At 43.1% G+C, this 24,903-nt stretch overlaps 1 protein-coding gene across 1 annotated transcript; it reads right to left on the reverse strand.

Moving 5' to 3' along the window:
• Positions 1–696: 696 nt before the first annotated feature.
• On the reverse strand, positions 697–24,892 carry LOC138265151 (2'-5'-oligoadenylate synthase-like protein). The gene is made up of 5 exons (XM_069212698.1): positions 24,841–24,892; positions 21,931–22,106; positions 16,434–16,672; positions 8,562–8,706; positions 697–1,220 (listed from the first exon to the last, which is right to left on the reverse strand). The coding sequence occupies exons 1-5, from the start codon at positions 24,890–24,892 to the stop codon at positions 726–728; spliced, it is 1,107 nt and encodes a 368-aa protein (XP_069068799.1). The 3' UTR covers positions 697–725.
• Positions 24,893–24,903: the final 11 nt, after the last annotated feature.

Genomic DNA, 24,903 nt, shown 5'->3' on the forward strand with positions numbered 1-24,903 from the left:
CCAGAGTCAATAACTGATAAATGCAGATAAATTCCTTCCCTCTTATACTTAATTCCACGAGTGCAGTACATAAACAGAGGATCATAAATATATATTCGTAGCTAACTACTGTGAATTGTCAAAGAAAGTTTAGCCCAAAGGTATCTAAACGGTTGTATTCAATCAAATGTTTATGTAGAAGTCTTTGCAGAGCGCTGCGTTTCATGCTCTATTCTGGCAGTTGGCATTCTGAAGTCACACCAGGAAATGGAAGTCACCATTACCAAGTACCTCCCTCAAGTTTCTACTCAAGGTCCCACCTCTGTCCACTCTCTTATCCTTACTATGCTGATGTCACTTGTCCCATGAAGAAACAATAGTTGTCCTTTTTCTCTTTCTTCTGGTCTTGTTTCCGTCCCATTTTCTTTTTATTTACTTCCTCATTCTTGGTTTTGATTTTTTTAATCATATTCTTTAAAGATTTTTAGATTTTTTACAGAAAGACCTAAATCAGGGATAATGCGCATAAGAACTGAAAACATTGAAGTTTATTGTAATACATATTTCTAGGAATGATTTTAATATCGTATTACAGGTGGATCATGTTGTCACACCTAAGATGTAATAAGGCAAATAGATGCATTCGTTTATAGAGAATTTCATAGAGCTATTTGTTACAGGTAGGCTCTTTTTTTCTAGATATATTCATAAGCTCGTGGTCCTCCCAGCTCTGCTGTCAGACCATGTCACATTTCCCTCCCACCCCGTAGTCTCAGTAACAGGAAGATGGTGGATTCGTTTTTGATATTGTAATACTTCAGGGGGTTGTGATCCTCCAGCTCACGGTCACTGTACGTCAAGCGCTGCTGGGGTGCTGGGACATTAAGTCGCTCTTGAATTTTCTTCTTTAGGTCACCTACGGTGATATGTGTCTGGATCTGAAAAGTGTAGGTTCTGCCATCTGTGTTTCTCACAAAGAGGTTTATCTCTTGAGAGGCAGTTGTGAGAAGATTAACTGTGGTGTTGGAGAACACATTGTAATCTGCCAGTGTACAGCCATCCTGAAGTAGTCCACGACCAGGTTCCAGTCCTTGAACGCAGAGACGTTGGTCATAAATGGAAATTCTCCATTCTCGCTGGATTTCTTCTTTGATCTGTGAGACAGTGACCCATGGATTTACACACATGGTTAGGAGTGACCCGGAAATATTTCTCACTGATATTTGTATTGGTGTTTGAGGCTGCAAGAGGAAAGAGAGGGAATTCAGGAAAAAGAGACATAATCATGACATTAAGCAAAAGTTAGATTAAAAAAATCTCGTAGTCCACCAATGGAATGTGCATTCAACAGATTTTCCTAAATAAACATGACAAATAAGAGAGTTCATCGCAACCATAATCTATAACAGAATATGCATAATCTATAAAAGAACGTTACATGGGAGTGCTACTCAATAAAGATTGCTACATGATTAGTCATAGGGTGTGCCTCTCTAAGGAATCTTCTGTGAAGAGTCATTGAAATCCATCATTAGAGAGTCCTCTATGAAAATAATGTGTGTTTACCTGATTTGGAAATCATGCATTGAAAGGATTGCTGTGCGCCCCACGGGATAATCCTTTATAAATCATCTCGGGGTGTTCCTCATAACATGATCAGACCTAATCATTAAATAATCTCTCGTGAAAAATCTTGTGGTCTCCCTAATTGGAAGGACATCCTAATACAAATGTTGTACAAGTGCAATAGTGTAATTACATGAAGATAAGATGAAGAGGCAGGGCTGTGAGTGGTGTCGATTTGGGCCTCATTTACAGCATGGGGGGATGGAGTGGACTTTGCTGGACTTGGAGATCTACTTGCCACGCTGAAACTTCATCTCTGTGAGGGTTGAGAATTTCCACTGATAGTACTTTCTCCCACAAGGGTCGCTTTTCGGACTGGTCAGCACTGGGTTTGATTTTGGGATGTTTAAAACCATGCCCCAAATGCACTAGGAATTCCTCCTATCACCTGGGGGGTATTGCACATTTTTTCCTTACTGCAATGCACGGAGATCCAGGGCATGGATGCTCTCAGCTTCGGTGCACTAAACAAGCAAAAGCAGGTTTACGTGGTTGATTCACAGCACTTTCAATCAAAATGAAAACCTTCATATAGACAGATGTTGGTTGGTGATGCTGGTATTAATATGGCCCAGAAAGCTAACACTCTATGTATTTTGTTTTACTCTTCTTACTGGATGAGCAAACAAATCAATAGACAAAAATGCAGTTTCTATTTACAAATTATTTGTATGCTGCAGTATCTTTTCATCAATTATTGTAACTCGCTCTTTTTTTGTGAGCTTCAAAAATCATTATAGCAAGAGTACAGGAACTTCAGACCTAAGCGACTAGAATGTTGGTAGGTGCTCCATTTTTAGCTTGCTCAACTCCTATTCCAAAAGATCTGCATTGGTTACGTTGCTGCCTCGTGGGTATAATTTAAAACCAGCAAGAGTGCTCAGATGGAGGTACTCAAAGATCCGAGTGACACAATGGTTGACCAGCACCTGCAGGTCCTATACGCTCATATGTGGCACCTGCTGCCTAATGATGCTGTAGACTCATAAAACCTACCTTTGTTCAAAAAAGCAGCTGCAAACTATCTGTAAGCCAGGTTTTGAAATATTACTGGACTTCACATCTAGCACTTGAATATTAGTTCTGCTTTAGGTGATATTCACTTTTTGGAATTTAGAAACTCAACCCTAAAGTGGATGGGTTTTCTGAGCTGGTGATTCTGCAGCGGCTGGCCTGCCATAAAGGTGTTTCCAACCTCAAAGCGGGCTGAGTCTCTGCCACCAGAGATATACATTTTGGATGTGATTAGAGCGTCACAGGAGTTGTAGCAGCCACTACTCATGTGGCCCTACTGATCTGGTAGTGCCTATCTGACCTCTAGCTTCAGAGAACTCAAAGGAACAGAAGCAAACCAAGGATCCCATGAGCCCTGTTTACTTCTTGTTGCTCCACTAGAATTGGGAAATTGAAATTCATTAGAATATGCATCACACTTCAAAGTGTTTTAGTTTGCAAAATGCAGTCTGAAGTGCAAGTGTATGTGATGAACTTTTAAATGAACTAGAATCTTGTAGAGGCATAATAAATACCCCATTACATTTCCAGGCAGGGTTTGTTACACTTTGCTGTATGTAGTCTTGCAGGGCTCCTCTCTTCCCTCATGAAAGAAGGAGAAAAGCAAGGCCAGCAGACAACAGGCCTCCAACTGTGTGGCTTTCCTGGAACTAGGAGCTGGGCTGGCATGAAGTGATGGTGAACACAGGTTCTGCTGCATGGTGTTTGAGTCTTTGATGCAGTGAGGACCTCTTATTGACTAAGGGAATTCTGCAGTTACATTAAAAGTCTGTGAGATTCCGTGGAGTTCGGGCGGAAATATGCACATCATGCTGCTCGTGCTGCAATTTAGGGCTGGTACTGCTTTTCTTTCCTGGTAAATCAGAGCAAATTGGACCATGCAGTGTGCAAGAGTGCATGGCCATGCAAGAGCGTTTTGCTGCTGCTCGAATAGAAAATCTGCTTGAGAAGCAGCCCTCTGACTGTGTCCGCGACCACACTTGTCAGTCAATCAATCAGTGGGTCTTGTAGATTGTCATCTGCGGGGGTTTCTACGAGCTTCGACCGAATGGCAATGTTGGTCAAAGAGCTAAGTCCTGAGCTTCTTCCTAAAGTCCTGCTGAGAAGAGGAGGTGCACTGATGTAGGGGGAGGTCATTCCAGGACTTGACTGAGAGGTGGGAGAAGGAGCGTCCCCCAAAGCAGAGTTCTCTGGTTGGTCGGTTGAATGTAAGGCGGTTATTGATGTAGGCGGGCTAGTAGTTCTGGAGGGGTTTGTAGGTGTGCATGAGGAGCTTGAAGAGGCATTTTTGCTGGACGGGGAGCCAGTGGAGAGCTCTGAGGTGAGGAGTGATGCTGGTTCTTCCGAGGAGGTCGAGGGTGAGTCTTGCTGCTGCTTTCTGGATGGATTCAGGGGCTGTTTTGTGCTCCTGGGGTAGAGTGCATTGCCGCAGTTGAGTTGGCTGGAGATGAGGGCCTCGGTGACTGTCTTCCTGGTTGAGATGGGGTTCCATCGGAATATCTTGCAGAGCATTTTGAAGCAGGCAAAGGAGATGGCATTGATCTGTTGTCATGATCAGTTGGGTGTCCAGGATAATTCTGAGGTTCTGTGCAAGGCTGGTCCGAGGGCAGTGGACCACCATGTGTCAGTCAGAGGGAGAGCTTGTTCCCAAACATGAGGACCTCTGTTTTGTCCTGTGACTGCTTGCAACCACCTGCAATAGAAATTCTCACCATAAGTCCTCCTAGCGACCAGAAAGTGTGCTGAAGGGCACCAAATCTTGCTCGTGCTCTCCAGCTCATCGTTATGGAGCCTCGCAGGAGAAGAAATTCAGCCATGCAGTCACTGGCGGAATTTGGCCAGAGCTCCATGTTACAAGAATAACGCAGAGTTGTCAAATTCCACCAACTCCACGAGCGGAATGAAATTTTCCACCTGGGCCTGTTGCTGCCTCTTTCTCTAGACTTTTGATAACTGTATGTATTTTATATCTTAGAGTTAAATAATCATAAACTGGACTGAACAACTTTCTTTGTTTGTAGCCCTGGCTTATCTTTAAAAATGCTGTTGGTCAGCCCTAAAGATGACTGAGACTTCAAAAGTGTGTGTTAAAAATCATAATTGAAATACATTTGATGCCACTCTCAGCATAATTGAAAGGGGTCATTGTTTACTTTTCTGATTTAAACATTGGGGCCTGGCATTGTTCAGAGTTATTGCATGGCCCCAGAAACCTGCCTATGGTCCTATGTTATATATTACACCTTCAAGTAGGTCTAGCTTTTTATGTAACATAAATTTACATAATTCTCTGACTTGTAATGTCTTTGTACCATTACACACATGCATTTAAAAATCATAACCAGGAATGTGCTAGTGGACAGAAAGCCACGACTGGCTTAAGTTATCTCATGTGAAGCCACATTGTGCCACAAGCTAAATTTGCACCCCAAGCCCTACACTGTTGCCCACAATGCATGTGTTTTGCGAGATAGGCTTGCAAAGCTGCACCTCATGCTGTACCTGTTTCACAAGGGTAGCTTTTGACTACTATTGCCTATATGGCAACGACTTGATCCTAACCGGTATGCAATTCTGACTGCTAAATGCGCACATGGTAAATACTGATACTGCCTGTTGCATTATTTATTGAGTATGAAAATACCATGCGATTCAGAATTTTACAACTCAGATAATAAACAAATAGCTAATTTCCCCAAGTTAGGATGTGCGCAAACGGAGAAGTGAGTGAGGCCAAGAAAAGGATGCCAAGGGAGCTTAGACATCAGCCAGAGAAAAGGAGGGAGCGATAGAGCTCGCCGGTGCCAGGTGGATAGGGAGATAGAAGAGGGTGGACTGAGAGCTAGCAGGCAAAGTAGAGAGGTTAAAAGGGACTGACTGCGATTTTTGCAACATTCGTGTTCTAAGAGGGTCCAGAACTTTGGTGAGGGGATTGTGACTCATTTAGCACTGTATTTAAAGCATAAAAGAAGGGGCGCTGCATAAATATGAGAGTTCGCAGAGGCAGTGCTGCTGCTGCAGTTCCTGCTAGTTCCTTTGGCCTTTGCCACCCTGCTCTACTTATTTAAGTCAGTGTTTTTCATACATGTAGTCTAAAGGCTGAAATAAAAGGAGCAGGCTAGCTAAGGTGACTGAAGTGCACCAAAGCTGCCAGCAGCAGGACTGTCTCTGTTAAGTTGCATCTGGTCATGTAACGATTCTCACTGTGACTTTTAAAATGAATCTGTCAGGCCATGTTTTGTATAATAATCTATGTGGGATAAATGTCATCTTCCCTGAAACACTGTGAGAAACTATGGTATGGACAATAACAGCACAGACGCTCCTAACACGCTGATCAGGTACATCCCTTGCAATTCCAGTGCTAGGTGATCTAAGGCAGGGAACTAGTGGGTTAGCTGTCATTAGTGCTGAAGGTGCAGCAGCACCCAAAGGCTGGCCCACTACACCTTAATTGTGTCTGTCATCTTCTACCATAAGGAGCCGTTTTCCTATTTTAAACCATGTTTAGAAAATATTATCTGGGTGCATCCCAGAATCCCTCTTTAGGAAAGTGCCCTCACTCTCAACCCCACTTTGAGGGGTGTCACTGGTGCAAGTGGGCAGCACAAGTTTTGCCAGTGGGAGACACCAGTGGTAAAATTAGACAGTTGCCTCTTAATAAAACATTTAGTCACCTGCAATTATGTTTTTGTGTACAAATTAAGCACTGGTCCCGGGGACATAAAAGTTGGACACAAAGGGTATATGCTGAAATTTGTCAGATGCCCTGTTTCTTCTCCACTCTAAATGAGCCCAATAGAGCAGAGAGTAAAAAATGCTGGAGTATATTTATACATTCTACATATTCACATAAATGGGCAGATGAAAAGAGGTGTTTATGCAGGAAGTTTGTTCTACAGGTGTTTGTTAAACTATGGGGATACATGAAAGGCTCACCTAAGACTCAGAAAGACATACTACAGAAAGAGACTGAGCAATTCTGTGGAAAATCTGAGAGATCCACAGCATAGTTTCAGTGCTATTAAGGTTTTTAGTTTGCAATGCTTTGTGTATGTGTCTAAGCGCTAAGTGTGCTTGCCTGGGAGAGATAGGTGTGCAATTTTCCATGAATAGTTGTAAATACTGTTGTAATGTTGGTGTTGGGTCCTGAGTTTAGTAGAAAGTATCCTGTTTGATGCCAATGGAGTGAGATAGGGAAGTGACTGTGGAGAGTGAGCAATGCTCTGGTGTAAAGGTTTAAAGTTATGACCGGTGGAGGAGGAAGACTTATGCAGGAGACCCACAACTAATCGGCTGCATAGTCCAGCTTGCTCTTCACGCAAGTGTTAATATTTATACAGTTTGCAAGGAAAGGTAAAGACAGACCTTTCTACTGCTAAGTAATTGAGTCCATGGACAGTCCAGCCAGCTAGGCTATGGGCAAAACGTGGCAGTAGGTGGGAAACGGTAGAGGCTGGAAGTAGTGTAGAATGGTCTGGGCTTGGCCCAAACATGCCCCAATCATCTCCTCTCTCCAACCTGTTGGGGTAGTGCTCACTAGCATCACTGGTGCAAAATAATCTGCTGGCATGCCTGTGCTCTCAGGCTACTATGAGTGACAGCCGCAGAGGTTGGCTGCTTCTGATGAGCATGTGTAGATGCGTCCTTAATCTGCTGCACGTGGCTACCTGTTGACAGTAAGCGTGGGAGCAGCTGACCACAAAGTTCAGCCCCTTCCAAATCTCTCTCTCTCCCCTCTCTTTCTCTGTCTGTCTCTCTCTCTCTCTCTTTTTCTAGACCATGTCTTGAAGGTTTGAGATGCATTGTGGTCATTTTGAATTTGGAAAATGGGCAAGACAGTTTGTGCTTACATAAAGGTCATTCGGTTAAAGTACAAAGATCCCAGAATGTTTCAACGTTGCCCCTTATATAGAGCAATGAGCCACTGGCTACCTTCTTTCCTATATAGGATAATAATGTGGAAACTGCATGACGTGTACTTTCAACACTGAAAATGGGGGTGGTGATGTGTGCTTTACATTCTGGTCTTGGAGAAATGTGGAAACTGGATTGGCTTTCAGCAGCCTATATCTGCAGAGCACCACGTCATCTAAAAGAGCCTGCTTGGCACACTGAGATATTGTAGCCTCATGCGCTGTCAGAAGCCAGAATACACCAGGGAGTGGGCAATAACAGGAAAATAGTCATTCCTTAGCTTTGCCCCTGTTATAAGCTGGCTCCTCACTCCGGAAGGTGCACAGGTGTGTGATGCCCATCTACCACAAAGGAGAAGGAGCACACTGAAGAGGGAAGGTGCCAGGTGAGCTGTTCTGGACTAACTTTGTGAATAAAATGCTGTGGTTCCAAACTATCATGGACAGAATACCGTTTGACAAAAATATTGCATCCTGAATAATGTGTACAAAAATATCACCACTTTGAAGTTGATAATAGAAATCATACAATCAAAAAGGTGTGTGTTGTGCGTGAGAAAAAAAAGAGAGAGAGAGAAAATAAACATCTTCTCTCAGGTCACTTTAGTGGTGTTTAGTGTATGTCCCAATAAATTATTCGTCCTGAATTGTAATGCACATGTTTACTTTTTTGTGAAACTGTATTTTACTTGCTTGTACTGGGCTGTATTTCACCGTGCACCGCTTCTCTTCTAAAATGCTCTAACAGCTGGTGGCATTGAAGCTTAAAAAAGAATGGGAATAAATAAAACATATGAAGCAATGCCTGTGTGTGTTTCCTTATGGTGGATAATTAATCAGCACTGGCTAGTAGAGTTGCGGATCACATGCAGACAAGTAGAGAAATGCCCTTTGGGGATGTATAGAAGAACCGACTGTGTGATACTGTGCAGGCAGTCACACAATATCTCTTCATTTCCCTTCTTGAAGGACACTGGCTTTCCACCCAGCGTGAGAGATCAGGGAGCTGGATTGGAGGAGACTTACTGGCACATTCCAAGGCTGGATTGGTCCTAGGCCGTTCTTGCTGCACGCTGACCGCAGACACTCTGCTGCCTCCGCGGCCACCAGATCCCAGCGCGTCTCTTGCCCCACAGCGAAGGTGGGGTCTGCCGGGTCCAGGATCACAGGCCTAATAGAGGCAAAAACACATAGTTTCTGTGTAAGTGACTGGAAAGCCTCTATTTCCGATTATATTAGGTACAATTATAACAGAGGTTGAGACAGATTGATAGAGGGACAGTGTTAAGTACAGATAAAAGCAATATGATAGACAATGTCCAGGTAACCAAGAGAGTGATTAAGGCAGATTGGAAGTGTTATTTAGAGTTTAGCAGTTGAGAAAGACCTGCAAAGAAAGGTAGATGTCACATCCCCTCTATTTATTTAGACTGTACACCTGGCTAAACATTCTAACTAGCGCTGATAGCGCATCTGCAAAACTCTAAATAATCCCTTAAGGCTCATACATAGGCACAGAGTTCAAGACACGGGGATGGAGGTTTATGCTAAGACTGAAATATAGTCCGAAAATAGAGACAGACACTCAGACAGAAACAGATAGGATGTTAGACTAATCACGGACAAGGAACTAGAGGAAGATTATGAATTGTGTTATTTCTGAAAAACATAAAATTGGGATATTGGCGTCACAACACTGTACAAAGATATAGGTAAACATCTAGTGTAAAATGTTCTGCTGCAATGTGTTATTAACAAGAACCACTGGGGAAGTTTCATGCAGAGGGTAGTCTTTGTTGGACCTTTCTCTGGGTCTTGTGACTGTGAGTAGCTACTAAGCAGTATTCGTGGCGAGTAGCATCGTTTACTACTGGTGTTTCAAGCCTCAGGTACTGTTGAGCTTCAGTTAGAAAATAGAGGTACTCCTGTTTAAGCACTTGACTGCCCTGAGCAGTAGGCTTACGCCCTGACATTTAGCATACGGAACTAAAATACTGCATGAAACAATTAATTACACTAATCAAAATCAATGTCCAGTCAGAGCTATATCTTTGAAAAATGTAAGTCTTTGACTATGTCTTCAAAAAGCTAGAGCAGGTAAATAATACAGTCCCTATGATTAGCATAAAATGGGAATGTAAGATGGTTTTGATGAGTTCTGTTTTTAGAGTCGAGTGCACAAGTGCTCCGTCCCTGTTGTAATCTGTCTTTGAGCTTTTAACCACGCCCATGTCATGCCTGTCACTTTCATTGGTTCGTAGGCTTTCCTTTTAAAATCCGCTAGCTTTCATTAGTGAAAGGCATGCATATGTCATGCCTTTTTTGGTGTTTAGCCCTCCTCGAATGCACCGACCAACTGCTGAAAACTTACAAGGCTAAATGTTTTCAGCCTGGTTTCTGCACTACAATATCTTTTTATTTTCCATGCAGTGCGATTGGGCTGGGTTTTACATAGCGCAATCGCTTGGTTTTTTTGTTTTCAATTTCAGCGCGATCGTGCTGCGTTTTACATAAAGCAATCACACTCGTTTCTTTTCTTTCTATTTGTGTAGCAAGAACAGTCCAATTAGGAGTTTACAATGCTAATAGCTCTAACTCGTGCCAGTGCAAGACTCGTTGCATTGCAAATGCTTGTTTACAATAGTGGTTGTTTACTCCAGCTAATCAGTGGAACAGAGGTGTCAAATGGGATGCAACTGTGTGTCAGCTTTACTGGTACATTTTCCTTCAGAGTGAGTCTGAACAAACCTATAAGTTTGAGCACACATGGCTTAATTTCAGCAACTTCCCCCAAATATGCAAGAACAAAAATCGACAATCCAAACTAGAATAAGGTCACATCCAAGTTGTAAAGGTTAAATTACGGTTACCAAAAACAGTTCACACAATGCCTGGGTGGCTAATTAATTGAAAGACAAGTGCTACCGGTAGATGGCAGTCCAGTTGAATGAGCACATTTCAAGGCTAAGACCACTTGAGGAGCTTAGTGGCTTCACTTTCGCACAGAGGAGTAGGTGCTGGGATGGCACTAGCAAGGAAAGGGTACTCCAATTACCAACATTCACAGGCCTTCATCTTGGAACTGGCGGTCATGGTTATGTGTTCTGGATGATGGTACACCCTTAGACCCACAGACTCCTCCATTTATGACTGGAACTAAGATATGTGAATATGATCCAACCATGACTTCTAGTCTTAATATCTCTGGAGCCATACGAGCTAGAAACAAAGCTTCAGAAGCACTATCCAGTATCCTGAGATACTGGAAAGATGTGCGCTTCTAGGACAGTCTGCTGTGCCTAGCTCCAGGATCTTACCGCTCAGACACTTGCCCCACTTCATTTCAGTAGTGTTGCTCTCCATTGCTCAGGGCACATAAATCAGGGGTATTCTATAGTCCTACATTTTGTCTTAAGGAAAATAAGAATCCACAAGAATTCTGGTTCTCGCAGTGGTTTCCCAGCTGATAGAACCAGAGTTTGTTTGTGAAATCTAGACAAAGTACAAATACCGGCAGGGTTGACCACATATTTATCCATCTGCTGATTCACTGACGGGAAGCCTGGGTCAACTCGAAAGTGAGTTGCCATCATATTTCGAAGACCTTCCCAATCAGAGCAGGAAGTTGCAAAGCAGGGAAGAGGCAGGCATAGCAGCCAATATCAACTGGTCACATGTTTTGTGTATTAGCTGTCATGATTGATTCCTGACAATCTTCTTAGCAGTGGCCATCTGGTTGTTAGCTAACACTCAGAACAAAATATAAAGTGTGAGGGGAGTTGAGGTACTGTGGCATACAGAAACTGTGATGGTAGGAAGCCAACACACGTTCCCCACCTCAGATACACCTTTGGTGTAGCAGGCAGAACCCTCAGAATTATTTACTTGTTGTTTGTCACATCCACAGGATGACGAAGGTCATCTGGAGATCTGCTGCTTTGTAAAGACATGCCTGGTGACCTCTGTAGAGATTATGGAATGTGCATACTGGTTCTTGGTCTTATACCCGCACCTCTGAATAGATTACACAAGAGAAAGGTCTTTCCTCTAAGCTTAAAGATAAAACAGACAAGCCATTGGCACTAGAATTCAGCAGCCAACAACAATCATTAACCCAGAGTTTCTTATGATGGGTCAGTAGTCACTCTCGATTACAGATGAGGTACAATTTGGGTGCAGCTCCTAACCAGCAAAATCTAGGTTCAGTTTTCAGCCCTCATTACAAAATCATGGGTGGCCTCCGGTGGACTCAGATTTGATTTGTTTTAATGAAAAATAAACACAGGATAGAAAATGGCGAATATGACAGAGTGGCATAACATCCAAAGCCTTGTGAGGGTGTTTGTCCCTATAGCACAAACTCATCTTGTTCTCCGGTGACACAAGAACCAGCAATTATATCTGTGGAAACTGAGTTTTGTTCTCATTCTCGGTTCCATAACAGTCAGTCAGTCAATCAATCATCAACATTTAGACAGCGCACAGCTGCTACAGGAGAAGCATCCTTGTGCTCAAAGCAAAGCGACTAAGAGTAAAACCAGCCAAATAAATCTAGATTTGGTCGAAGAGACAGGTTTTTGGTTCTTTCCCGAAACAGTGCTCCGACTAGGTCATGTGGTAGAAGGGTGTTCCAAAGTTTAGCAGTCAATACTGAGAAAGATCTGCCACCCTCACAGACTTTGACAAACCTGGGAATGCGCATAAGTCAGATGTTGTTAGATCTCAGTGATCTCGCCTGTGGGTACTGCCAGTCTATTTCCCAAGTATCGAGGGCCCTTGCCTGTAAGGGCTCTGCATGCCAAGGTCAGAGCCTTGAACTTTAATCTTTTTGCCACCCAAAGCCAATGTAGATGCTTGAGATATGGTGAGATATCACGGTGGAAAGGGACCAGTCAGATCAGCCTCACAGCTGCATTCTGTATGATGTGTAACTTGTGGAGCACAAAGGAGGGGAGACCCAAATAAAGGCTGTTTGTGAAATCCAAACATGATGTCACTAAAGAGTAGATAGCAGTTTTTCAGATCTCAGCTGAAAATAGATGTAATGATCTGAGCTTCAGGAAGCAGATTGAAGAGATCTCTCTGATCTGGGAGGTTAAAAAGAGCACAGAGTCAAACTGGATCCCCAAATTTCTGCCCGAAGAGGCTGGTTCCAGTGGTGGATTCAATTCGGCAAGCCACCAAAGATTAGTCGGGGGGAGGACCTTCTGGTTGCAGAAAACATCTTCCTTTTTATCGGTATTCAACTTTGAAAAGTTTGAATCCATCCATTTGACTGTGCCTTTTAGGCAGTCTTTAAACTTGACAAAGGCCGCTTCTGAGTGTTCTCGAAATGTCAACATCAAATTCATGTTATCTACATAGGATACAACCTTCTCTCCCCAGGATTCAATAAGATTGTCCGGGGGGGGGCAAGTAGAGGTTAAAGAGCAGGACAAGGACAGTAAATATTTAGGAAGGACAGTCCTGCCCGTCCATGCTGTGGCAATCTATCCGTGCAACATGGAGAGTCTAGGCTATTGCAGTCCTAAAACAACCCTAATGGTATGTTACATCATCACCAACGTAGGGACCCTTTTACAATACAAGGTGGCAGTCAAACAGCCCTGTATTCAAACTCCCTCCCACAATACATGACTCCTGAATTTACTCATTACGGTGGCAACAGTAACTCAGTGAGGGGAGGAGGGGCAGGGAGTACCACAGGACCACCAGTTGAGGGTTTCCTGAGAAATGATTTCAGGAATACCACACACAAGTCTCTTACCAATTCTCCCCAAATGCCTGGAGTTTTACTAGGACATTTTTTCTGCCTTCAGCAGCTGAAGACTTCTGGTGGAAAACATCAGATAGGTACAGTGCCAGAAGCCTTTGATGGGGCTAGTAACTCATATTAGTGGCCCAATGAAACTGAAAGGGGAGCTCACAAAGAAGTTCCTAGACTTTACTCAACTAACTGTATCACAGAAAAGACATATGAGATGTTCAGATCTGTCCAGTTCTGAAGGCCAAGACACTGGGAAAACTATGAGTGGGAGTTATTCAGGGACCTATTTCATCACTCCTGTTTGAAAAAAGTTGAATGAGCAAGAAGATCTCTCGTACAGTCAGAATATTTAATTTTCTTCCTACTATTGCCTATGGAATAATCGAAGATGATGTTAAAGCCATTGCAAAATGAGAATGGGTACTGTGTATGTGACAAAACCATCTACCCAATCTGCTAATGGTTTTTTTCTGGCCCTATCTAGGCACAAATGTACCAAAACAGTGTAAGAACTGGGTACCCCGTACCTCCTGAAATACCTATGCCAAAATAGCATCTGAGAATTTGCAATGGGCCAGTGGATCTGGTCTGCATGTACAGCTGGTCTTTGCTTCTGATAGATGAAAGATAGAGAAAAGTCTCATACTATTTGATTTAGCCCAGATCAGGTCGTCCTATGTAGTTATGCGTGCTATCAGAAATGGGGTAGCCTGATAAATCTTGATTGCTTCACAAATCAGGTGACAGCATGACATCACAGTGTCACGCCACTACCCACTGTTGAATGTCTGTGCATCTCTTGTGGATGATATCATTATATTTTACCCCAACAAGGTTTATTATGAACTAATGTAGGCACTACTTATGCTCAATTTAGTTTAAATGTTATGTTATATAATGTGTGCTCAGTGTTAGCTCATTTGCAGGTGATATGTGACCTGTTTGAAATTTTACACCTTGGTTTACTGTTTATTACAGAAACATGGCTTGCTACTCATTTCAAACCTTTATTTTATGAAGTTATCACACCTAGGCCCATATTTATACTTTTTTAGCGCCGCATTTGCGTCATTTGTTGACGCAAAAGCGGCGCAAACTTACAAAATACAATTGTATTTTGTAAGTTTGTGCCACTTTTGCGTTAAAAAGTGCCGCAAATGCAGCACTAAAAAAGTATAAATATGGGCCCTAGTTTTAAACATTTTCAGGCAGATCTGGAAAATAAAACTGGCAATGTAGGGGAGGTAGAAGTAAACGGGCAGTGTGGGGACAGGGAGTTGAAGTTACTGACAGAGAGTCATTATGCATAAAATCACTAAATATGCAGTCATTGACACTGCCAATAGACAAGCGCTTAGCCATCTCCTTTAAGTTTAAGTCTACCCCCTCTCCTTTCCAGTCTTCACATAGCCACAGTCCTCACAGCCTGTGCTTAATCACCCCAGCCACTCTGGACACCACTCACTCCCTTCCTGGCAACAGAGGGTCTACAACACCGATGTGCACCAACAGAACCAGACTTTGTGTGAGAGTTCACTCTTGGGAGACACCTGAGTTTTGACTTTTACTATGTGTGAGCATCTAGTAATGGAATGAAGGTGCTTGTTTTCCTAACCTCTGTACTCCAGGTACAGATAACACACGTACTGCTTAGTATGTTACTGTGTTGCATGTTTATTAGAATATCAGTGCATAGTATGAAGGTCATGTCGTGGCTTCCCCTGCATGAAGATATCACCCAGTTCCAAGAGGCAACCATCCACATTTATGCTCAAGATCTCTATGCACACTAACTAATTACGTATTTACACCAGGCTGGGGAACCTGGTGAAACCTCCTCAGAAAGCACTTTAACACCAATTCCCATCAGCTGAACTTGTGTCACCTAACACTGACTGGGTCTCTCCCCCATAGGGGCGGCAATGAGTAGAAAACTCTTGTTTATGCTCAACCGCATTGTGGGGGCACCAACCACTGGCTAGAAATCAATAACCATATGGCAACTTGAAACTTCCTTTAAGAATTAAGAACTCTCGTCAAAAAATCTGAAACTGGTAACATCGAAATAAATATGAATTCAGGGCTGTTCGGTACTAAATATTGACTACGATAAATTTAATTAGAACAGTGGAATGTTGCGACCTCCATTGGAGACAATGGAGTGCTCTGGACTTTTACTTGGCGGTAAAAGCCCAGAGCGTCAACATTCCAATGTTCTTTGTTCACAGCAAGAGCTGTAAACAAAGGCCTCCTGGAGCCCGAGTGGATTTCAGTCTCCTCGGGCTCCGTGAGGACTATGTTTTATTTATTGGAACATTCTGCCCTGTAATAGCCTTATAGCCCTTCGTAGCTGGGCTATACTGGCATTTAAAGTCCCGCTCCCTTGTTAAAGGCCCTCGCCTTCCGCTCAGGCCTTTAATGCGGGAGCGGGCCTTTAATGGGCAGTAGAGCCTGCCATGGCCGGTTCTAACGCTATAATAGAAACTGGCAAATGTGCAGAGACACCAAACAGAGCATAAACAGATACTGACAGAGACAAGACATAGGGAAATAACAACACAGTTGAAGACTGGTATAGAAAGGAGGCCCACAGACAGTGAACTAGAGATGAACATAGAGTGAGAGAGAGGCTGGCTGTCGAGACAGATGGGAGAGACAGAGAATGCTGGGAACTTAGTAAACTTTATAAGGAGAGGAAATTGAAAGGTACACAACATTACAGAAATAACCACATATGTAGACAGGGAGAAATAGAGTCTTGTCTCTAGCGAGATAAACAAAGAAAGTACAAGAGACAAATAGTGAGGCTAAATATTGAGACATAAAAAAATTAGAAAAAATAGATATACATGAAGGTAGAAAGGTACAGAACACTATAGGTGACAGGGTTAGCTCGAGAAACACAAGAAGATGGGAACATGTTTAGAGAAATATGCATTGGTAAACGTAGAAAAAGAGCAATAAATGCAGAGAGAAGTATACAGACTGAATTAAATACAGACAATTAGGAAGGCAACACAGGAAAAAGACAGACGAAGACTGACACATTACCCAGAGAAAGATGGTTAAAAGAGAATGAGACATGAGAATGTATAAATCAAGAGTGAAAACTGTGGTTGTGAGGGTCTGACCTGGGCTTCCTCAGTTGCTCCCTGACGTAGTTCCCCACGATCGGGTTCTCAAAGTCATAATACGTCGTCCAATACACGCAGAGTTTCTGATACTGACAGAGCAGTTTCATAAGGGTACAAAAGCCCTGTTCAGTGCGGAAGTCCTCAGCTTTGCTGCCTTGTTCCCAGGCGTAGATAGTTAGAAGCTCCAGGGCATACTTGTGTGGCAGGGAATAGCCCTTGTATTTGGTTTTAAGATACTGATGGAAGGAAAAATATGCATAAGTATAGTGGTACAGCCAGTGTCCTCATTAGTTCTTACCTAGAGCCAGTGTGCACAAACCAGCCAGATCCCTTTAAGCTTCATTACTCCAATATCCCTTACTTAACCCAGTGCCTACTGTGTGGACACATTCCTCAGATACCAGCTTTTCTCTACTGCTCTGCTTTAGGCCCTTATTATTCCCTTGGATGGTGTGATATGAAACACAGCCCTACAACCACTTGAATATATTTGGGATCAGAGTAATCCTAAGGAATGGAGGGGTAGGATTATAAGTACTGGGACAAGGAAGAGTTATCAGAGTAACAGAGATTACCGGAAACTAGCATCTCCATTATCTCCTCATGCCCTTCCTCATCCCACTCCTTTTATTGTGGTTATACCATGGTGGCACACCTTTTCTACAAACCCTGAAAGAAAAGAACAACCACTTTGGATTCAATGCCCCACAAGCCTAGAAAACTCTTCTTCTCACTTCCAACCAGTATTAAGCATCGAAGTTGGATGGAGTTATGTAAGCAGCAGAGTGGTCCAAGATGGGTGTCCCACCAGCTTCCACCCAGTGGATCTGTCTTGCACCAACCACAGTAAAGGAGGGCCAGTTGACTCATGCAAAGGACTTGGTTGATTTAATCTACCAAATATACAACAAGGTAGATGGCCCTGATGATGTACCTCTGTTGTGTTAACTTTTATCATCTTCCTCCTCTGAACAGGGGTCTAAAAAGAGGGAAGGAATATCATCTGCTTCGTGGCAAAAGAATGAGATAGCCTGGGCTTACAGCATGGGTCCATCCTCAACATCAATACGTCAAAATAGGCAGATAGGTGGATCTGGCCATTAATGATCCAGGACAGAGTGAGGAAAATCTGGGAAGGTGGTAGAGAGAAGTCCCTACTGAACCCAGTCCTAGAGAGAGTTCCCCACTTGCACCTGGGCCTCAAAATTGTGGTTCAACAGACCCAATGTCGCAAAACACCAGTGGATCTAGGTGCTTGGGCTCTCAATGCATCATAAAGCTGTAGGAGATCTGGTAAAATAAATCAAAAGTCTGTGTTTGAAATGACAGGATAGAGTAGAATGAGTATAAGTGAACAAACTGATTTTCCCTCCTCAACCTGGAATTAATCCTTTTCTAGAGCCATGTCCTTCTGAATACGACACCTCTGCTAAATCCATAGGTCTATATGATCTTGCTTCAGTTGAGTTCTGAAGTTGACCATAATGGATTGCAGGTCCAAAGAGTGTGTCATGTATGAGCTTGGATAGTTGATCAGAAAAATCAATTTGTCCAGAGCCCGACCAACTGTTCCTATGTCTCTGACTACTATCTGTACTGGTAGAGTGTGGAAAAGAGAATCATCCAGGTAGCAGCAAAGAAGAATTCCTTAGTTGCAAAGGAATGCTAAAACTGGCAACAGAACCTTGGTAAACATACTTAGAGATGTCATGAGGCTAAAAAGCCACTCTGGAAATGCCAATGGACTTCCAGCACACAGAAACTCAGGAGCCTCTGTTGAGATGGATGAGCGTGGCTGCGCAGTTATGCATTCCCAAGGTCTACGGCCATCACAAATGTCCCTGGCAAGGCTACTCCTTTGTAGAGTATCCATCTTGAAATTAACCTTTTTGAAGGACAGGTTCGGAGTCTTGAGCCACAATGTGTCAGCCCAAATCATACTTGCCAGGAGCAAAATGTACACTCACAAAGACTGGTTGTTGTGGTGTGTGCTCCTAATTATTATGCTTCCCCTTTAGGACAGGAGCCGGAGGGGAGGTAGGAAAGAAGAGCAGGGAAGAGTTCAGAATGTTATGCTGGTACAACATGGTGCTTTGACAAGGTGGCCTCATCTCAAGGTATGAGGGCTAGAATGAGGAACGATTTGAGGAGGTACTATCTGCTGTGAAGTTCACATATGAGGAATACCTTATTCGTGCCCAAAGAGGCAATTTGAAATATGGATTTATTTTAAACAGTGCCTCTGCCACATATAGGTGACACTGTTACAGATACTTGTGACCAAGTATGCTTCTCAGTAAGCACATAATCATAATGCGTTGAATCCTCTTTAGATAATGTAATAGATTAAGGGGAGAGTAAAGTTCTAGGTGGCAGTAGAATCTCTTCATAACTTCTGTTATGGGCCTAAAGCCAGCTCAAATAAGTGAATGGTCTTCTGCAAAGACTCTGGCATAGGTAAGTCTCTCTAAGTGAAATTTTAAGCCTTTCTCTGGGTACAATTTATCTTGTGTCACACCGAAAATATTTCTGTGGAAAAGATCCCAACCTGTGCCTGCTCACAGAATCCAACAAAAATCGCTCCAGATTAGTCTCGCTTTTGCTCCAACTATCTACTTGTTCCTCCGCACTGGAATGTCTTCCCACAATAGCTCACTCACCAACAAGCCACCAGCAACACTTAAAAAAGAACACTTTCCGAACTAGGAAATACACCAAGTAAGGACCTAAGTACACATCTTCCTCACTACCCTGCCAGCCACTGCCTATGTTCATTTCAGCCCTCTTGGTCTATATTGACCACCACAACTGATGTTGTCCCTTGTACCAGAATTCATAAGCATGTGTATTTTAAATGCTAACACTGCTAAATAAATGTGTCAACAAATTCCCATAATGTCGGCTTGAGCAAATGCCCATAATGTCGGCTTGAGCTCTTTCAGGGAAATTCCCCACTGTCCTGTCAGAAAAATAGCAATGTGGGAAGCAGGCTGGCAACCAGCTTGGGCTCTGCCTGCTAGACGGTTTGGTTGCCCATCAACCAAACTGAAAATACCCCCCTACCCCAACTGTCTGAGTTAGTCTCTGAGCACACTCTTGAAGGCCAAACATTTCCATATAGCTATGGTGTCTACTGTCCATTAATTAGAATCATCATGCAATGAGGGAAGGATAAGCGGCTGAGCATTTTAATTTTGATAATCCCAGGAGACTAACTGTAGAAAAGAGAGTCTGTAGTCTTGCTGTGAGCGGGGTATGAGCTTCCAAAAACTCAAAACAATCTAATTCCTAATGAGTAACCAGGTGTTCCTGAGGAGTCCCTAACTTACCCTAGGTACCTTGGCACAGGCATAAACATCTTCCTCTGAGACATTGCAAGCGTACTTGAACAGCAACATGAAAACAACATTACAGTTAGGCATAAAGCAAGTTCTAATTCCAGTTTATATTGAATTGAGCAAAACATAATGGTAACGGCAACACAAAAGGTAAATAAATCTGAGGTAGAAGTCAGGAGTTAATAAAACATGAATTGGGATTATTTTAAATACTTTGGTACCTCCGAGCAACTTTCCAGTTTCAGGGATTCAACATAAGGGAGGAGGCACCCCATCCTCAGCCTATCTCTGGAATTATTCCAGCATATAGGAAGTAGTCTTTTTACCTATCGGTAGCTAGCTATCATGAGAGCACAGGTTTTATGGTTCAGAAATGCGAAATTCTATAAAAAAAAAACTAGCTGGAGTTTATTTACCCTCTCTGTTTATTTTAGAGTATTATTACTCAGTTCCTCTCTCTCCAAAGCACTTTGTTTCAAAACAATACTCCAGCTTTCTGTGTGCTTCAATAATCCAAAATAGTAGACATAAGCCTCACTGAGCATCCTCTTGCTCTCTGTCAAAACCCCTCCTAAGCCAGCTGACCTCAGCTACCATAGGATGAAAATAAAATCACACCCCTCTTGATCACATCCACTCTCACTCAGGTGGGGAATGGCTTTTCTGTCAGTAAGATCCCAACATTCCAAGCAGGCAAATGTCAAGAGACCACAATAACAGATAGCGGTTACTGGGAATATTTTGGTCAGCAAATCCTTCTCCCTTCCAGGGGGAAGAGGTGTGAGTGGTACTTATTTCTGGCATTTGTAAAGTAAAAGTATATTTATGTTTACTTCTGACATCCAGTGCTAGGTTGGAATGCTTTTCTTGCACGCATGTCCCTGGTTTTGTACCAGATATAAGTGGAAAATAACTTTTTTTGCTTCTAATATTAGACTGTGACATTTTAACATTTTATTCCATGTTTAAGTAGAGGGACAATCAGTCTATGACCTGATTTGCAGGAGAAAACTACTTTGGGGGTCAAATTAACAGTTGTCCAGAGTCCAAAATGGAAATATTTTTAAGGAAAACTGTGCTGACAGAGAGATTTTCTACAGTTGCACAAGTATTTCTGCAGTAGATGCATTTCTTGATATGTGGGAAACAAGCCTCATCATCTCTGCCACCAGTGGAGAAGGTGCCAGTATTAACACCCTGCTGGTGTTGCCCGTGGTCCCACTTCCTTCGGCAATTAAAGAATCCTCTACATATTTGCTTTAATTATTTATTGACTGACTTATGGTATTAACATATTAACAGTGGTAGAGTGATTGCTTGTTGCCAAGAAAAAATGTATGACACTAATGTGTATTTTTTCTGTTGTAGCAAATGAACATGTTACATTAAGAACCATCCAGAGCACATTCTCAAATTATGCATCGCTGAAGATAGTTATCAATATAGAAAAGAGAAGTGTAGTTCTGGAAGTTCCCTGCATCTCTTATGGAGGTTTCATTTGTATTTTACATCTAGAAAGTTAAAGTTTCAACCAACTACTTAGAGTTGGAAATACATAGATTGTCACATGGTTAATCATATGTCATATTAGTAACAGTGACTTTGAATTTTGATGTTGATTACTAAACAAATGATCTTTTGTTTTAGACAGCTGTGCACCTGCAGAGCAGGATAAGCCCAGGAGTAAACAGGCAGACTGAAGATGTCAAGTGTATCTGTTTCTCTCTCTTGGCCCAGTCCCCTTTCCTATGGTTTTTTGCAGACCTTTACAGTACTTTTGTTATCCTGGGGATTCAGGGAGGTGATGAGATTTGACAGTGCTTCAGATAGATCTGGATTGCCACATTGGTGCTAACGTGACAACCAGACACACTGTGCAGCCCACCCTCACTCCCATCTTGGTGTCTGCTGTTCTTCCATGTCGAACAGGAGAGGACCAGGGCAAGCGTGATGTAGAAAAAGGTACGTGGAAGGAGTGGGGGAGTCCAACAGCAAGGGAAAACATGGTGTGCAGGTCACCGACGTGGTGGGTGTAGCAGTGACTTTGCCACTAGGCATTTTCCTAGAAGCCGTTTTTCCAGAGAGCTACCACAACAACATGCATATACACATCTACTGTACTATTATTCCTATTTTGTATAGACTCATTAGCTTACCGTCTTGTACCACTGCTTCACCAGGCGAATCAGGCTCTTGAGCTTTGGCGGGCAACGTTTCACAAAGTTTCTTTGCAGTTCTGTGAAGCAAGGAGTGAAGTCGCCAGGGCCACCACAAGCCTCAATTAAGGAGACGTAGACCCTTGGGTCTGGTTTTACACCAGTGGTAACCTGGCCTGAACAAAGGATGGAAATAAACCATTATTTATCAATATACTATTTTTTCTAATTTTAATGAGTGAGAAATCTGACCTATATAAACTTAGGGAATTATTGCTTGCAACATTCTACTAAAGTCAGAGAAACTAAATTGGGTAGCACTTGAAAACAAAGTACACATGATCAAAAATGAATTATTTACCGTACCACCAACTCTCACTTGGTTAAAATTACTTATAATGGGAGAGGTGATTCCCTTTAGTGTAGGCTTGCACAGCAAGCTGCTCAACCAATACATTATGCACAATTTTCAGATGCAGGAGTTAATGTAACATTGTGATCCATCAATATGAGGAAAAATTGTTTCTCCCCCTCAAACCTCATAGGTTCCAAAATGTACTGCAGAGTCTCCTACCTCCCTGGCGTCTCATGGATTTTTCTAGTGCTATGTTTCAGCTTCTAAGATATCAAGAGCCTCTTTTGCCAGCCCTCACCAGCTCCTTAAGAGTGATATTTCTAGTTCTTTTTGCCAGCATTTGGTTTACTCTTGACCATCTCCTTCCTATGCCCACCGCATTTCCAATTCAGCTATATCTTTCCTTTTTTTGTAACAATTCTTTTTCAGCATTTGGTGTGCAATGCAAACAAAATCATCACAGTATTCCAAGAAGAACCTAAGATAAGCATAGGACCATCATGAACTGACGGAAATTAGGGCAGAGCTAATAACAATAATGAAGTATGGGCGCTGCCACAGGCTTAAAAGTGGCAGCTCTGTGGTCCCGCAATATTACACCCTCTACTTGTCTTAACTTGTTAACTTGTTGCCCGTTTTGTTCATGTGATGTTGCCAAACCGTATTATCTGCCAACCTAATACCTAGATAATCAAAGGGGTTCACTATTTCTATAGTCTCGCCCCCCAAGGTCAGCCTCCCCCTGAATGCCTTGTGTGGGTTGATATTCAAACATTTAGGCCCTCATTACAACTTTGTAACTGCCACGCGGCCGCCAATGCGGCCGCACTTCCGCGGTGGCCATCACAACATCCCCGCTGGGCCGGAGGGCGGAAACCTCATTTCCGCCCGTCGGCCCAGCGGGGATGTCGGCCGCAACACGGAGCCAGCTCCAAATGCTATGCAGACAGTGAAAAGCTCCATGGGGCCGTGGCAGGGGGCCCGCGACTCCCCTTTCTGCCAGCCTTTTCATGGCGGTTCATACCGCCATGAAAAGGCTGGCGGGAAGGGGACTCGTAATCCCCTGAAGGGTTACAACCGCCAGGACCAAAGTGGCGGGGTCCCGGCGGTGCGACCGCGGTGCTTCCGCCGCGGTCGTAATTCCCTGGGAAGCACCGCCAGCCTGTTGGCGGTGCTTCCGACGAAACAGCCCTGGCGGTCTTAGACCGCCAGGGTTGTAATGAGGGCCTTAGTCTTGTTAGTATTAATAATCAATCCCTGTATTCCACAAAATTCTTCAAATCTAGCCTTTGAAGACCAGCTGGGTTCTTAGATACCAATAAGGTCCAATAAGGTATCGTCTGCATATAGTAGAGTTGCAATCTTGTGGTTCTCAAGTGGGGGGCATCTGCCAAGGGGATAGAGATAAAATGTACAACTTCATTCAAAAACAGAGAAAAGAGAGTAAGGGCAAGGACACCTTTGTCTATTGTAATGGGTTTGGTAACTTGTCCTTGATTCTTGCACCGGATAACTGCTTGATTATTCTCATGCAGGCAGATAAGAACGAACAAAATGTCACCAGGCAACCCATATCCACTAAGACAGACCAGAGTTGATCTACTGGGACCGAAGCAAAAGCCGATTTTAGGTCGATAAATGCAACATACAGACTGCCTTTACCTACTACCACAGACGTCCAATATAATAACACAAATCTAAACACTTGGTCAGTTGTACTTGTCTTCGGCCTAAAGTCGGCTTGATAAGGGGATAAAATATTCTGGTCCTCTATCCACTCTAGAATCTTCCCAATAACGCCCTACTAGAGACTTTCTCTGCTGCATCCTTCAGACTTATAGGCCTGTATTTGGTAGGAGAATCCCTTGCCTCCTTCGTATAGATTGGTACCACCTCCGCACGTTTCCAAGGATGGGGAATGGGCAACCCTTTTGCAATGCAATTGGCTAGTTCTAACATGTAAATAGCCCAGACTTCCTTGTCATACTTGAATAAATCACCTGGGATACCATCAGGGCAGGGAGAGTTACTAGCCACAATAGAACTTATGGTCTCCATCAAATTGAACATATCTCTACGGCCGAGTGGGACACACCTTATGTTGAGCTCACATGAACCAGCCATATGGGGTACAGAGTAAAGAGATTTAAAATGTTCCACCCACACCTCGGGGGCAATCATATTGTCAAATTTTGATTGGCATTTAGCATCACATCCCCCTATGCACACAAGATCCCATAATCTAACATGCTCATGTGCCTTACAGGCAGCTTTAAGAACATGCCATCTGTTGTCCTCCCAGACTTTCCTTGTATGCACCTGAGCCACCTTATAGGATGCCCTGAGCTTAGGAATTCTATCCCCGTCCCGTGATTTAATAGCTTGGATCAGGTCAGCCCTGGTCAGTCTACAATGCTTGTCATACCAGCTTACAATACACTTCTGTTATCTGCAGCACCAAGTGAACATGTGCTTTACACAATAGGTCATCAGGTTAGTACTTTACCTAAAATGTCAAAAGCAGGAAGGACATCCACATCGATGGCCTCATTCACCTTCCGGGAACGTATGCTGAAGGAAAGGGAACGTGGCTTTCGCAGTTTTCATTTAGGATCCAG

The sequence above is a fragment of the Pleurodeles waltl genome, chromosome 11 (genome assembly GCF_031143425.1).
Source record: "Pleurodeles waltl isolate 20211129_DDA chromosome 11, aPleWal1.hap1.20221129, whole genome shotgun sequence".
Taxonomy (NCBI): Eukaryota; Metazoa; Chordata; class Amphibia; order Caudata; family Salamandridae; genus Pleurodeles; species Pleurodeles waltl.